Source organism: Gymnoscopelus braueri (genome assembly GCF_963280865.1).
Source record: "Gymnoscopelus braueri genome assembly, chromosome: 6".
Classification (NCBI taxonomy): domain Eukaryota; kingdom Metazoa; phylum Chordata; class Actinopteri; order Myctophiformes; family Myctophidae; genus Gymnoscopelus; species Gymnoscopelus braueri.
Window position 1 is genome coordinate 49,279,332 of NC_137607.1, and position 15,191 is coordinate 49,294,522.

At 41.4% G+C, this 15,191-nt stretch overlaps 1 protein-coding gene across 1 annotated transcript in view; it reads right to left on the reverse strand.

The window, feature by feature from the left end:
- Positions 1-4,425: 4,425 nt before the first annotated feature.
- Positions 4,426-15,191, reverse strand: part of syde2 (synapse defective 1, Rho GTPase, homolog 2 (C. elegans)) — a gene marked incomplete at its 3' end in the record, with an annotated part of 59,956 nt that continues 49,190 nt past the window's right edge. Inside the window, exons 6-8 of the mRNA XM_080430629.1 lie at positions 12,895-13,076; positions 12,202-12,433; positions 4,426-5,273 (exon numbers count right to left, since the gene is read on the reverse strand). Coding sequence (XP_080286755.1) covers positions 4,426-5,273; positions 12,202-12,433; positions 12,895-13,076 — 1,262 coding nt within the window. The remainder of the gene's footprint in view (positions 5,274-12,201; positions 12,434-12,894; positions 13,077-15,191) is intronic.

The window sequence follows — 15,191 nt, forward strand, 5'->3', positions numbered from 1 at the left end:
CTGGGTTTCAGCTGCTCTTCCATTACAAAGGACATCTGAAAAGTTGAGTCCAGCTTCCACTCTAATGTTATCATCTATATCCCATTCATTCATTTTATTTTTTTAAATAGCAAAAATAGTAGATCTACGAGCTGTGAGCGTGTAATGTGACTCTGTTGAGTAGTTCTGTCATAATCTATGACTTATGCATTTGAAATAGACCTTCTGGAACTCAAGATTGGATTTGAATTGTTTAAATCAATGTTTCTCAACCTTTGTTGGGCCAGTACCCCCCTATCCGATATCCAGGTTCCTTACCACTCCCACACCCAATTATAATATAGGTTTTTTGTTTTGAGGTACCAACTATTAAATTTGTTATTCTTGATATGCAAAACATTTTGAATGTCCATTTTGACAAGCTTTATCCTCATATTAATTCTTCTTGAGTTCACTTTCTCTAAAGTAGCATCTAGACTATAATAATCACCAATAAACATCTACAACATATCGTTGCTGTCGGGCAGAAACTTCCCATCTCCATATTCAAACGTTTTGTTTTATCGTTTTAACAACCTACTTGATCATACTACAGCGTCACACAAAAGCATCAAAAGTAGCCGATCCACAAGCTTGAAACCGCACCGTATTTTAAGCTTGTAGATCTGCTACTTTTGCTGCTACATTTTTTTAATTTGAATCCTTTAAGGTAACAGTTTTTGGACAGAGACGATATCTAAACGTATAAAATGTAGTCTTGTATTGGCAGGTGGTATAAAGTATATAGCCGAGTCAAGAGGCACTGCATGGTGAATTGTGCAGGAAGATGAGGAGACTGCATGTGAACGTGAAATAATATACTTTAATATGACCATACATTTGTCAGGATCAGTACAAAGTAATATTCTGCTCGGTGATGCTTTCCTTGTTGCTTTGTTTTTTTCTCCAGGGGACAGACGGCACGGGAAGTTTAATCAACAATACGACACACTGTGTCCACGTGTACACATACTGTGTATACGACATGCTGACATGTGATAGGCATAGAGGAGAAATGGCCTGGTTTTTTTTGGATAATAAAAGACAGGGAATGCATTGATTGACAAACAGGAAAAGAAGCTCACACATTGCAAGGAGCCAGAGGTTAACACTTGACCGCGTTCCTCCCTTCCTTGAAGTAACTGATTAGACATGATTGGCAAAATCAGCCATGCAAGGTTGATTTATGCTATTCATGCAAGACTAGCATAAGCCGAATCACAGCACAGGTTTACAGGTTTTGTTTTTTTTCCTTCTTTTTTTCTCCCCCCTTTTAATCTGGCAGAGATTTGTTGCGCCGTTTGAAATGAGACATCTGATTCCGTGTAATATCAAGGCAATACTGAAAGTACCATATGGGGTACATGTGACAAATCAGTGACAAAGACCTGTGGTGTAAACGTCAGTAAGGGTTGAAGGACCATTGTGCTCTATGTTCATACAAGATCTTTAGTAATGTGTAAAAAATACAAATCTACAGACATAACTGTTAATATCGCTAACCAAAATCTAATATGGAAATTTCAAGTTGAGGATGAAGTGGCGTCCTTTGCGTTTCTGTCTTCCCAGTTGAACGGGCAGACAGATGGTTTGAAAGGCACCCTGGTGACAGTCATTTTCACAAGTCCTCCGCAGACCTCGAGGGGCAGAAGTGACAGAGTATAGAGGCCATGGAGCATAAGGGACAGATAGACTGTGGAGCAGGACCGTTCACAGCTATTAGTGGAGGTATAAAAGGACATCTCTGCACCTAATAATACAATTGTCATAGGATGGAGATGAACGGGGTAGAATTTTGGCAATTATGCATTGGATATATTTAAATGTCATACTCTATACGTATATTCTAACGTTGTTTTGATTGAATTTTATGCTCAGTATATTGTTTTTCATGAATTGAGTCTAGTTTTTAGGGCAAAAGGAGTTGAACCAACGTTGGCACTCATTTTGAGCACGAGTCTGACCTCTACAACACAGCCTTGTATACTGACAGTCTAGCCGACTTCAAGGAACTGAGTTTGACACTGTCTGCCTTTCAGTCCTCTGGAGAAATGGTTCTCAAAAAGTTGGGGTCTATAGGGACCCTCAGAGTTCCTCGAGGGGGTTCCAAATAGACCCTTACAGGTCTTTCAGAGTTATGGGGGTCCTTGACATTAAAAAAAAAGGTTTGAGAACCACTGCTCTGGAGCAATGCTTGACCAATATGCATCATCCATATGAACCAGGTGAATAGGTGTGCATACTTTACATAACAATAGTGTTCGATACACATAAATATCAATAACCAAGGCAGATGGGAAATAATCTTATGTCAGTAAAGCTTTTGACCATGCAACGTTCAGTACCTTAAAAAAACAAAACACCAAAAATGAACACAGCTTAGTCCACCAGAGACAACAAACAGATGTCAAATATATACACAATATAACAAAAATAACAATATCTCTTTCTGCAAGAACATTTTTTTATCATATATTTTACAGCTAAAATTTGTACCATTAGTCCAGCACATTAAAATGTGAACAGGTAGCATGAAGGGAAGAAATGCAACTGTTACTACGAGTCAACACTAGAAGATCAATTGGGAGCATTTAAATACACCATGGAAACATAAGCTGTAAAAAATAATATACTCCAAATACATTTATATACATATATATGTTAAATACTGATCATTCTGAATCCCTGGATTGCTGAAAATGTACTTTTGACTATTTAGGCAGCAAACTCATATTAGCCGAAGGGCCTCTGCAGTAACCATTTTAACTGCTGCTCTGCAGTTTGTGTTTCACATTTGGCTTTTGTCTCTTTCATGGTTTAACGCACACCATGCCAAAAGGTGGGGTTGTTGTTGGGAAGAGCAGAAAAGTGCTGGTCTTTAAGCCTTTTCACTTGTCAGGTCGATATTACATCACATAAAAATGCACTTTAGTCTCTCTTTAGTTGCCTGCATAAGATGAAGTGTACCGTATATCTAGTGTGCATGCTTGTGCAAGCAGAGACAATCTAACCACACAACGTCTCCCATCCCAATGGGGGCAGGTGTGTGTGTGTGTGTGTGTGTGTGTGTGTGTGTGTGTGTGTGTGTGTGTGTGTGTGTGTGTGTGTGTGTGTGTGTGTGTGTGTGTGTGATTTTTTTTAAATAGCAGATCTACAAGCTCACAATTGTGAGCTTGTAGATCGGCTATTTTCAAATAGCATTATGTTTTAGAATGTAATAATTTATATCTGTTGTACTTAACTACAGTACTTGAGTAAATGTACTTAGGTGTGTGTGTGTGTGTGTGTGTGTGTGTGTGTGTGTGTGTGTGTGTGTGTGTGTGTGTGTGTGTGTGTGTGTGTGTGTGTGTACGTGTAGTTTCCCAGGCTCTCCAGTACCCTAAGAGGAGGTTTGAGTGGCTGTTATTCCGTCATTCAGTCCACAGCCAACATATTGCTGCACTACAATGACAATCTACACTACCGCCTGCCTCATAAGTGCATTATTGTTGTACAACATTTTGAGTTTCGTACCTCAATAGAAAAGCTTTCTGCTGCCTTTAAGGGGAAATCCACTCTAATGCAGAATTAACATAGGTTATTTCTATGATCTTCAAGAGTTAACTCTTAACTCTTGACTTGTCATCGAGGGACAACTGCTGGGAATGCATTGCCAACACAGTGAATAGGAGACTGACTTTGTGGGCGAGACAGTAATCAGTAACATTTTCTGGATTGAACATGTTCATTCTATAATGCAATAGAGCACATTCCACTATTCTGTTCATGTTCACAAAGTCGGCCTTCAATTTACTGTCACAAGAGAAGCCCCTGCAGGTTTTGCATCTTCACGACGATGTTGATCAACAACTTGGGTTTTTTTGCCTCCTAAGACTGACCCAAGATCACGAGACTGGCATTACAGTATGTGAATAATGTTATAGGGTGGATTGTCCCCTTAATGTACCACCTTCACACAATTAAGGCACCTTTTACACCCCTGGGGGTCAATGGGTTCTTCTAATAAGAAGAGAAGCAACAATAACAAAACAAAAACACAGATCTGGACCAAAACACAACAAAAACAACAAATAGCTGACAAAAAAAAAAAAAAAGCGGAATGTCTAGGGGTTAAAGTACAAAATGACACTGATACAAAAAAAAAAACAGAAGTGCCCCTTTACATTATCTTTTCAACTCATCCACTTGATTTGTGCAGGAATATACAGCACCATACACCATGGTATCATCACAGGATCTCCATGGAAACACTCCTGAAGCACCGTGATTGGGTAAGTCGGACCTGCCCCCAGATACACCCCCCCCCTCCCCCCCGACACACACACACACACACATTTTTTTCTTCCTGTACCTTATGTGTTGTGTGTGTGTGTGTGTGCACCCTTTAGTGTTCATGTGTGGTACGAGTCAGTACCCTACGTTGAGCTTATTCTTGTTCAGCTCCCTCTCCAGGTTGCCTATCAGAGTGTCTATGCTCTCCTGCAGGTCTCTGAGGTTCACCCTGTTGCTGAGCACCGGACTGATATCCTGGATCTTCATGTAGGCCTGGTAGGTGTGCTCTTTGGGAAGGTGCGGCGGGAGGATGTGGTCGCACACCCTGTCGTCATCCTCCTCCTCCTCCTCCTCCTCCTCCTCCTCCTCCTCCACCACCTCCTCCTCTTCCTCCCTGGGCTGACTGTTGCGTGAACCATCGCTCTCGCCCGGCCCTTCCTCCACCACCTCTTCCTCCTTTCCCTCCTTCTCCTCCTTCTCCTCCTTCTCCTCCTCCTCCTCCGCTGGCCCATGCACCACCGCCTCCTCGTCTTCCTCCTTTTCGGGGGAGTCAAACGACGCAGGCGTCGGGATGTCCCGTTCCCTCTCCTGTCCTTTGATATCTTGTCCTTTGTCTGCGTTCTCGTCCTCTCCTCCTCCCTCCTCCTCCGCCTTCTCCTGCTCTTCCTCGCCGGCGCCCTCCGTGTCCTCGGACGCCACGTCGTCGTAGTCCGCCTCCTCCTCCTTGCTGGGGAGCAGCAGCGTGAGTTCGGTGGGGAAGTAGCCCTCGCCGCAGCCGCTCCAGTCGCCGGCGTAGCGGTTACTGGGGCTGTCCAGGCGGCCCGGCCTGGGCCTCAGGACGCCCGCCATCTCCGCGTCGCTCAGGTTCAGCACCTGCGGGCGCTCTTTCCTCCGCCGGAGAGGCGGGGCGGTCAGCAGGTCAGTGGCGGCGGCGAGAGCTTCGGTGGGAGTAGGGGAAGAGCGTTGGCTGTATGGGTCCGGTACTGTAAACACAGTCAGGAAGACATGGGACAAAGTCAGAAAGTGAAGGTTAGCTATTTGATCATTGATTATTATTTGTGTGTGATTATTATAATCACACTATCATTTAACATCAAAACATGCCTTAAAACAAAAACAAGCCTTAACAATATGAGCACCACAAATGTTCGTTGTTAACGGAACAAAATCATTTTGACGTTCATTTTGACCCCGTGCTAATAATAATGATGATGAGATGGACCATATAGTGAACTGAGCGAGTCTCCGAAGTTTTAAGATCATAGGGTCCTGGCTTATTAGATTGTAAGGGTGGTGGTAGAGGAAACGCCATGGGATCATCAAAATCACTAGGGTTTGTCCTATACAGGGATCATGAAGGTGCACAGCAAAATTCCCTGGCAATCGAGCCAGTGGTTTTGTTTGTTTGTCACATTTTGTTGGGAACCAAAGGGGTTGACAGATGCATGGACGTCCAGACGGAGACGGCCAGACGGCCAGACGGTCCGACACGACACCGCCATCCTTCCAGCTCCGCCACTGGACTGAGATCCAACAGCTTGAGTGAAATATGACCACGTGAGTGAGCACACAAGGTCGTGGTGGTTCTCAAACTTTTTCATGTCAAGGACCCCCAAAATTATATGTATTTGGCCGTGGACCTCCATCTCAAAATATTTTGCTCCAGGGACCCCCCAGAAGCAAAGATTTGAGTTACAAATGTTTGCTTGAAAAACAATACATTCAAAAGGTTTGCATAAATGTAAAAATTGCAAAAATAGCAGATATACAAGCTCATAGCGCGGCATTTGGTGCTGCGCTATGAGCTTGTAGATCTGCTATTTTTGAAAAGCCAAAGTATAAAAGTTTAAAGTGGTTACAATTATTGTGATGCTATATTAACACATTTTGCTGGGGACCCCCTGGAACCCCCCTAAGGACCCCTGGGGGTCCTCGGACCCCACTTTGAGAACCAATGCTGTAGCATAAATAACACAAATTGTTCCCAGGTGGGATCTCAGACAACATGCCATGCCATGCTCATGTTATGCCATGCTTAAGACAAGTATGCATGCTGAATTCACTCCAACACACACTCCTGAAACTTCTCTGACTTTTGTCTCTGAGGTTTAGCTAGCCTTTATTTTCTTCTTGGGTCCTTGGTTTTTCACTCCTGTTTAAACTAAGGGAAATTAAACCACGCTAATAAAGACGACTTAATCCCTCTTTGGACAAGAGAGTAAGGTGGATATACAGTACTAGAAAAATGAATTGTAAAAACACTTCAACAAAACCAACTCCAACACAACTCGGTTACCTGTCACTCTCTCTTATTTCTCTCTGTGTATCTACACTTCGACACAGCTATAGCTGTCTTTTACTGGATCAGAAGGGAACAGAAAGCAAAAAGCATTAAGCGGTAAGCCTGTTAGACCTTTATAGTCATTCAGAAATTAAAGGTAGGGTAAGTGATATTTTTGGGTATTTTTTGTTAAAAAGGTTAAAGTACTATATTCTCATAGTAATCATTGCTACAGAGTGTTTGTTCGGTCACAGGGGTCTCTCCAGCTCTTTAGTAAACAGAATATAGTACATTTTCAGGTAGGTGACAACATTTAAGCCAATCAGGAGAGAGCACTGAAAAAGCATTTTCTGTTTAATAAAGAGCAGGAGAGACATGGGAGACTCCTTTTACTGAACAAACACTTTATAGCAATGAGTACTATCATAATATAGAGCTATTTAACACTTATTTTAACCAAAGTAAATTAATCACTTACCCTACCTTTAAAACATTTTAGACACTGCCAACAAGAACGTTTCAAAGTACAACGGATGCTTCCTGATTTTTATGAAGTCATATTCACACAGTCAGGAGCAAGCAGCACTGTGGTTCCTTTTGTTATTTCAGTGTGACTTATGTTGTACTGTAAGTGACAAAAGGCACAACGTGCCTTTTATGAACATCACATGCATGTTCCATGCTCCTGAGTCTCTGTACTGTTTTCAAAAGACATATAATACCACATGGTACTGGTGTGTGATTTCATTCCCAAGGTTGGTTTAACACTTTTGTGTTAAAGCCACCACTTCAAAATACCAAACACACGCACATGCGCACGCACCTATGGCACGCACACACACACGCGCGTGCGCGCGCACGAACACGCACACACACACACGGTGGTGTAAAGTAACTAAGTACATTTACTCAAGTACTGCACTTTTTTTGTACAATTTTGAGATATTTGTAATTTACTGGAGTATTTCCAATTTTCTGTACATTTACTTCTATTCCACTAAATCTCAAAAGGCAAATATTGTACTTTTACTCCACTACAATTATTTGAAAACTTTAGTTACTAGTTACTTTGTAGATTTTGATTATTATTACAAAACATACATTAACCACTTCAGCCCTATATAAATTTCGTCCATTTGAAAATAGCCGATCTACAAGCTCATAATGCGTCGCATTGTGAGCTTGTAGATCTACTATTTTCAAAACTTGTGAATTGGAACATTCTGCATAATGAGTACTTTCTACTTTTGGTACTTTATGTATATTTTGATACCAATACTTTTGTACTTTTACTCAAGTACATTTTTAATTCCGAACTTTCACTTGAAGCAGAGTATTTCTACATTGCAGCGTTGATACTTTTACGTAAAACATGCAAGTACTTTTTCCACCACTGCACGCACACGCACACGCCACACACACACACACACACACACACACACACACACACATGTCCTCCACCACATGCTATCGCACACTGCCATCGTGTGATCCATCCATGACCACCTGCTGAACAGCGACCACTCAGAACACAGTTGGTGAAGCACATGACACACACACACACACTCTCCACGTGTGATGCCTCCTTATAAAATTCATCAAATACCAAGACACGATGGCGGTTACACACAAACATAAAGAGCCCCTTGACCTGACAGAAAGCACATCTGTCATGCAGTGGTGGAAAGTAACTAAGCACAAGTACTGTACTTAAGTAAAACTTGAGTATCTCCAATTTCCAATACTTTTACTTCTACTTCACTACATCTCAGAGGCAAATATTGTACTTTTACTCCACTACAATTATTTGAAAACTTTAGTTTACTACTTTTCAAATATAAATTAGGATATTATGAAACACACATTAACCACTTTAGCCCTATTTTATACCTAGGCTATTTGAAAATAGCCGATCTACAAGCTCACAACGCGTCGCATCGCGATGCGTTGTGAGCTTGTTGATCTGCTATTTTCAAATATTTTAGTACTTTTCACTTTTGGTACTTTAAGTACATTTTGATGCCAATACTTTTGTACTTTTACTCAAGTACATTTTGAATTCAGACTTTTCACTTGTAACAGAGCATTTCTATATTGCAGTATTGGTACTTTTACTTAAGTAAAGAATTTGAGTACTTTTTCTCCACCACTGCTGTCATGTACAGTATATCCTCGCGCTCGTCCCAAAGACACACGGCGGCGCACAGCCTTTTTTGAGGCCCAAAGCGACAACAATGCAGTCAGTGGACGGCCGGGGTATGCGTGTGTGTGGGGTGTGAAGAGGCGGATGAAAATATCCCATAATGGCCGTGAAAATGTTAGGGTGAAGTTTAGAGAGAGGCTGAGGGCTAAGGTTAGGCCAGGAATGTCTTTAATTATAGCCCAGACATCCTACGCTCCTGAGCAGGGGAAGTGGACTGAAAGGAGCTAACAGAGGGGAAACATTGCCTTGAAGCCACGCATGAAACGTCTGATCAAGGTTAGGATTTCTCACAAGACCGGGTCATTAGCCACACTAGCCAGCCAGTGATGGAAAAAGTACTCAATTTTTTTACTTACTGTAAGTAAAAGTAGCAATACAACATTATAAAAATACTCTGCTCTACAAGTAAAAGGCCTGTGTTCAAAATGTTACTTGAGTAAAAGTACAAACGTATTGGCATCAAAATATACTTAAACTACCAAGAGTAAAAGTTTCAAAATAGCAGATCTACAAGCTCACAACGCGTCGCGTTGTAGATCGGCTATTTTCGAATAGCCTATGTATAAAATAGGGCTAAAGTGGTTAACGTATGTTTTATAATATAATAATTTATATCTGCAAAGTAACTAGTAACTAAAGTTTTCAAATAATTGTAGTGTAAAAAAAAGAGTAGAGTAAAAGTACAATATTTTCCTCTGAGATGTAGTGGAGTAGAAGTAAAAGTATTGAAAATTGGAAATACTCCAGTAAAGTAAAAAAAAATACTTCAAAATAGTACTTAAGTACAGTACTTGAGTAAATGTACTTAGTTACTTTACACCAATACCCCTAACGGTGTGACAACCACACATTATTATTGCAATATATATACAACTATGCACAAAAAAGAATCACATTTTATAGCCTAAAATATATAGGTCTATATATTAACCACTTTCAAACTGGCATCCCTATTTTGGGCATGTCATGATAGGTGAAGGATTTTCTATTTATTTATTCTTTCCACAAACGTTCAAAATTAGTTGGCTATTTTCACTATGAATACAGATTTTGGCCTGTCCATTGGTGTGCCTTGAGCGCAAACACTTAGAAAACCACTGCTATAGACCGACTCCTACCATAAAAAATAAATAAACACCTCTCCCTTTTTACATACATACTATAGCCCTGTCTGTCTCATTTTGCACAACCCCACTTGTACTTATACCCATTACTAAGGCTACCAGCTATTATGAGACTTATGAATGCTGACTCATTCAGCTCCTGTGTAAAAGCTGTTCTGTGTCTCATCCCTCCTTGCTGTAGGTGTAAAGGTCATTACACACCGGCGATTATGTGAATATACGCAAAATTCGGACTCGTTCCGAATAATTTAAAGACGCTTTTTCGCTTCGCTTTTTCGCTCCGTGGAAGCTTGCATTGACTTTAACGGTTTTTAAAACAAAACGTATTATTCGCATGGAAAATTCGCCCCCGGTGTGTAAGGAGCTTTAAACTTGTAGGGTTTCCACAGTACTGGAAGGGAGGCTTCGTTTTTTTTAGGTAAGATCAGAAACGTCTGTTTGTTTGTATGTTTTACACTTGTACCATTGTTAGCCCCTCCATTTCAACACTCAGTTTTTAATGGAGGAACAATTTCACTAGTTGGTTAGAGACAGTGATTTTTGTGATGATGAGCAAAGAAATTAAAAATAATACTCAGTAGAAGCTTGTTTATATGTTTTTTTCCTAATAGCTGTTATGACTATAAAATAAAATTCTTGACCAACAAATAGCCATGCCTTGCTTTCTTTGCACATTTAGAAAATTCTACAAAAACCCACTTTTAGCAAACTCAGTCAAGAGAAAAAAATACTTCACACAGTCACATCTTTATGCTCAGTCTGCCTGTACTGTACACAGTCATTTCCAAAGGGTCTGAGGTTTGGGTATAAATGTGCTTTCTCCCTCCATAGACCTCAGTAACACTTAACATCCACTGAAGCACACCCTGACAGTGACAGTTAACACACTCATTAAGGGGTGACTGGAGGGTGAATGAATACAGTTGAACATGTATAGAATGTGTATATAGTATGTGACAGATGAACAGCAACGTTCATACGACAAAAGGGTTTTACATGAGGAACACGCTTAATGCTTCTGACCGCTCCCCTCTAGGTGTCATCTCTCATAATTCATCCCAGACTGGTTAGTTATTTCTCAACAGTGGTGTAAAGCAACAAAGTACATTTACTCAAGTACTGTACTTAAGTACAATTCTTAGGTATTACTATTTTTTACTTTACCGGAGTATTTCCAATTTAGTATCTTCAATACTTTTACTTCTACTCCACTACATCTCAGAGGGCAAATATTGTAATTTTACTCCACTACAATTATTTAAAAATCTCCGTTACTAGTTACTTTGCAGATATAAATTATTATATTATAAAACAGACATTAACCACTTTAGCCCTATTTAATACATAGGCTATTTGAAAACAGCCGATCTACAAGCTCACAACGCGTCGCATCGCGACGCGTTGTGAGCTGCTATTTTCGCTACATTTTAGAACTTTTACTTTTGGTACTTTAAGTATATTTTGATGCCAATACTTTTGTACTTTTACTCAAGTAACATTTTGAACACATTTTCAAAAACATTTAGTATTTTCATAATGTAGTATTGCTACTTTTATTCAAGTAAAAAATGTGAGTACTTTTTCCACCACTGCATTTCAATGAGCAACTGCAAGGGACAGCTGTATAGCCAGCATACAACTGTTGGACAGACGGACAGACAGATGACTACTATAGCACCGAGGATAGCTGGCTCTGGGATATCGGTCCCTGGCTGGTGATTTGTCCAAACAAGAGGGGCCACACCTCAGAGGTTTGGTTTAATAGCAGGGCTTTTACTCGCTTGGCTCTGATTGGCTCATGCCCTTTTGTGGCTTTGCCATGATGAAGCACACTGCGGCAAGTCTCATCTGTACCGGATCAACAGATGGCGGCCATTGGCTGGCTATCTGCTGTGCTCGTGCCAGTGGTGGGTAACCTCAGGGGATCAAAGCACCCCCACACGGCCCTTTCAAGGTTCGGCGTGGAGCTATACAGTAAGCCCACAGAGCTGGTGGTAGCAATTTGCACGATATACCCTCTGGCGGAGAGCGGTGTGGGAGGGGCATATGCTGTGTGCTGAACAGCTACATTGTAATGTTGGTAAGTGTGCAAAACAATATTCAGTTAATGACTCAAAACTCCCCCAAAATGGGATCCAGGGACCCGCAGGGTTCCTTGGGGGGGGTTCCAAATGCACCCTTACAGTTCTGTAATTCTGAGAGTGTACAACTGAAACCAATTGAACCTTTACGGGTCCATTTGGTTCCATTTGTACACTGTAATTGGAATTGAAAAAGTTTGAGGACCACAGAATTAGACTCACCGGGCCATAGCTGAAGCAGGTAGTGCAGAACCTCGATGTGCTTTTTGAAGTGCAGGGCGCTGGCCAGCTCCTCGGAGTCGATGAAGACCCGGTTGGTGTGACACGAGGCCTCCTGGCGTTGGCTGAGCAGCACGGGGCCGAAGCACACCGCCAGGTTCTGGCAGGTCATCTTGTTCACTTCCTGGTACGACGCCACCAGCTTCAAGTGGTCCAGAAGCTTCCGCAGCGTTGCCTTGAAGCACACATAAATAAAAACCCACACCAATGTTATTATTGTTAGCATTAGTAGTTTTAGTAGCAGAAGAAGAAACTATTTGTTAGTATTTTAGCTGTCGTAATAACCATGAAGATCAAAAATACATGCAACGCCGTATTGGCTCTAGGATCAGATCTTCTCAGCAAGCAACAAAGTCATGCGACTGTATTAGGCAATATTAGATTATTTTTTTTTAAAGCGAACATTTGTAAAATATTTTGTTCCAGGGACCCCAGGAGCAAAGATTTGAGTTACAAATGTTCGCTTTAAAAATATATATATTCAAAGATTTGCACAAATGTTCACTATTTTTCAAAAATAGCAGATCTACAAGCTCATAGCGCGGCACTCGGTGCCGCGCTATGAGCTTGTAGATCTGCTATTTTTGAATAGCCAAACCAGGGGAAAAAAAATTAACACTAGTGCTGCTTCCTCACCTTCTCCACCTCCGGTAGGATGTCCAGTAAGCTGACGGTGGTCTCCGTGTCCGACTGGTCATTCTCACAGCCCCCTGGACCGATCCTCAGAGGCCTCCTGGACATGGACTCCAACACGGCCTCGTATAACTGCTTATCGATGAGAGGGAAGGGTAGTTCTCGCAGGTAGTCCTTCAACACACCTGGAGAGAGAGAGCGAGACGAGATTAAAAGAGACCCAAGAGTACATATTTTTTAAAGCTAATTTTTTTTACTCAAATATTTTGCTTCTGGTAACTAAGTATTTTCCGATGGGGGTCGGCGGCCAAAATACATATAATTTTGGAGGTCCTCGACATGAAAAGGTTTGAGCACCACTGATATTTAGCATAGCAACATAGGTTTTTCAGAAACCTGTTGGGATTTAGAAGACATTTGTAGACGCGTTCCCGGATTGAATAGGTTAATAATGTCAGTGTAGCTATTGAGATATAAAATGCTTCTTTCTGCTGGATAGCTGCCAAGAGAAGCCCTATTGTCATAGCAGGGGTTCAACAGTTTGTGGCATCTGATGGGAGCGGGGCGTAACACGGCAGCCAGAGTCATAGGATGAAGTCTAACATTAGGCTTCAGAGTGTTGATGGGCCTCACTGTGCGAGTGTGATTTCACACCGGAGTCTCCAGCGTCCCGTGGACCAGACGAACATGAAACCCATACTATCACCGCCGCTAATCCTCCAAAAATATTACTGCCATGTTTGTTAAGGGAACAATAAAAGCCCTTGGCGGCGTGACAATCCTTTGTGGTGAACTTCGCCTGAAGATGACCCAAGTTTTCAGAGCTAGACTATTTTGCACTTAACCCATTAAGACCGGGAACGCATCTGTGTAGTTTTAAGATTTCTTTGACTATTTAAAAAAATAGCAGATATACAAGCTCATAGCACGGCACTCAGCTTGTAGATCTGCTATTTTTGAAAAATTGTGAAAATGTGTGCAAATGTTTGAAGAAATATTTTAAGGCGAACAATTGTAACTCGAATCTTTGCTTCTGGAGATACTAAATCAGTTTTTTTTTAAACGTATGTTGCTTTAATATCAGTGGTGCTCAAGGACCCCCAAAATAATATGTAGGCTATTTGGCTGCGGACCCCCATCTGAAAATATTTTGTTCCAGGGACCCCCAGTAGCAAAGATTTAAGTTAAAGATGTTCGCTTGAAAAAATATATATATATTCAAATTTTCACGATAAAAAATGAATAAATAGTAGATCTACATCATAGAGCTTGTACATCTGCTATTTTTGAATAGCCAAAAATGACACACAGATGCGTTCCGGGGTCTTAATGGGTTAAGTAATGTCCCCCCAGCGTATGATGTAAGAGCAAAATGCCCAGCGTGTGTGATTTTGGTCAATGGGAGCTGCTTCATAATGACTTGCACATCGCTGAGCCCTGAACAATCCCAGGACGATTTACAAGTTAGTCCCATGCTTGCTATTTACAGCAGGCTACAGTATATGACTCACTACAGGCCTGTTGACATCCCCTTACGTCTGGGTAAGGAGAGCCGAGGGCAAAACTTAACACGCTCACTTTTTAATCCCCCTAATCCCCCACTCTCCTCTCCTAAGGGAGTCTGAGGTGTAGCGCTTTCTAGTCTATTTCTATCTGGCATTGTGTGATACCCCTTGCCCATTAATCTTGGCAGAAAAACGAGACAAAGCGAAGACTTGAAAATTAGCCCTGAGATTATGGTGCTTCTTGGGTGGCAAGAAAATAACCCACATTTCCTCTCCTTGTAAACAAGTAGATTGGCGTTGGAAGCCACTGAATGTGGGACTGGGATGTGTGTGTTGAAAGGGGGATCTAAGTTCAGTTCATTGTTACAATTCCCAAGTCTCAGGTTAGCTTTAGTTCAGTTCAAAGTTCTGTTTTGTTTTATGTCACTTCAATTCTAGTATGTCTTAACTAAAGAATCATCTAACTCAATGCCGTAAAAGTATTTAACAATGAAACAACAACACAGGTAGAATCATTCAAAACTCATGCAATTGCATGAGCGGTTATGGCATTAGTATTGAACTTTCTACACATTTCTGTTATATTTCTGTGTCAAAAGGTGTTTTTCTAATAACTCCTCCTCTTTCTTCCGTCTGACCCACATACAGTGTCATAAAAGCCAGTGTCCGTGACAATCTCCACTTAACAGGGCCAACAGCAGCTCTGTTTTTCTGCTCAGCACTATGGACCCCCCCCCCAACCCCAACCCTTCTCAAGACTCAACACGTTTCAACAAAGCAACGCACAGCAGACAG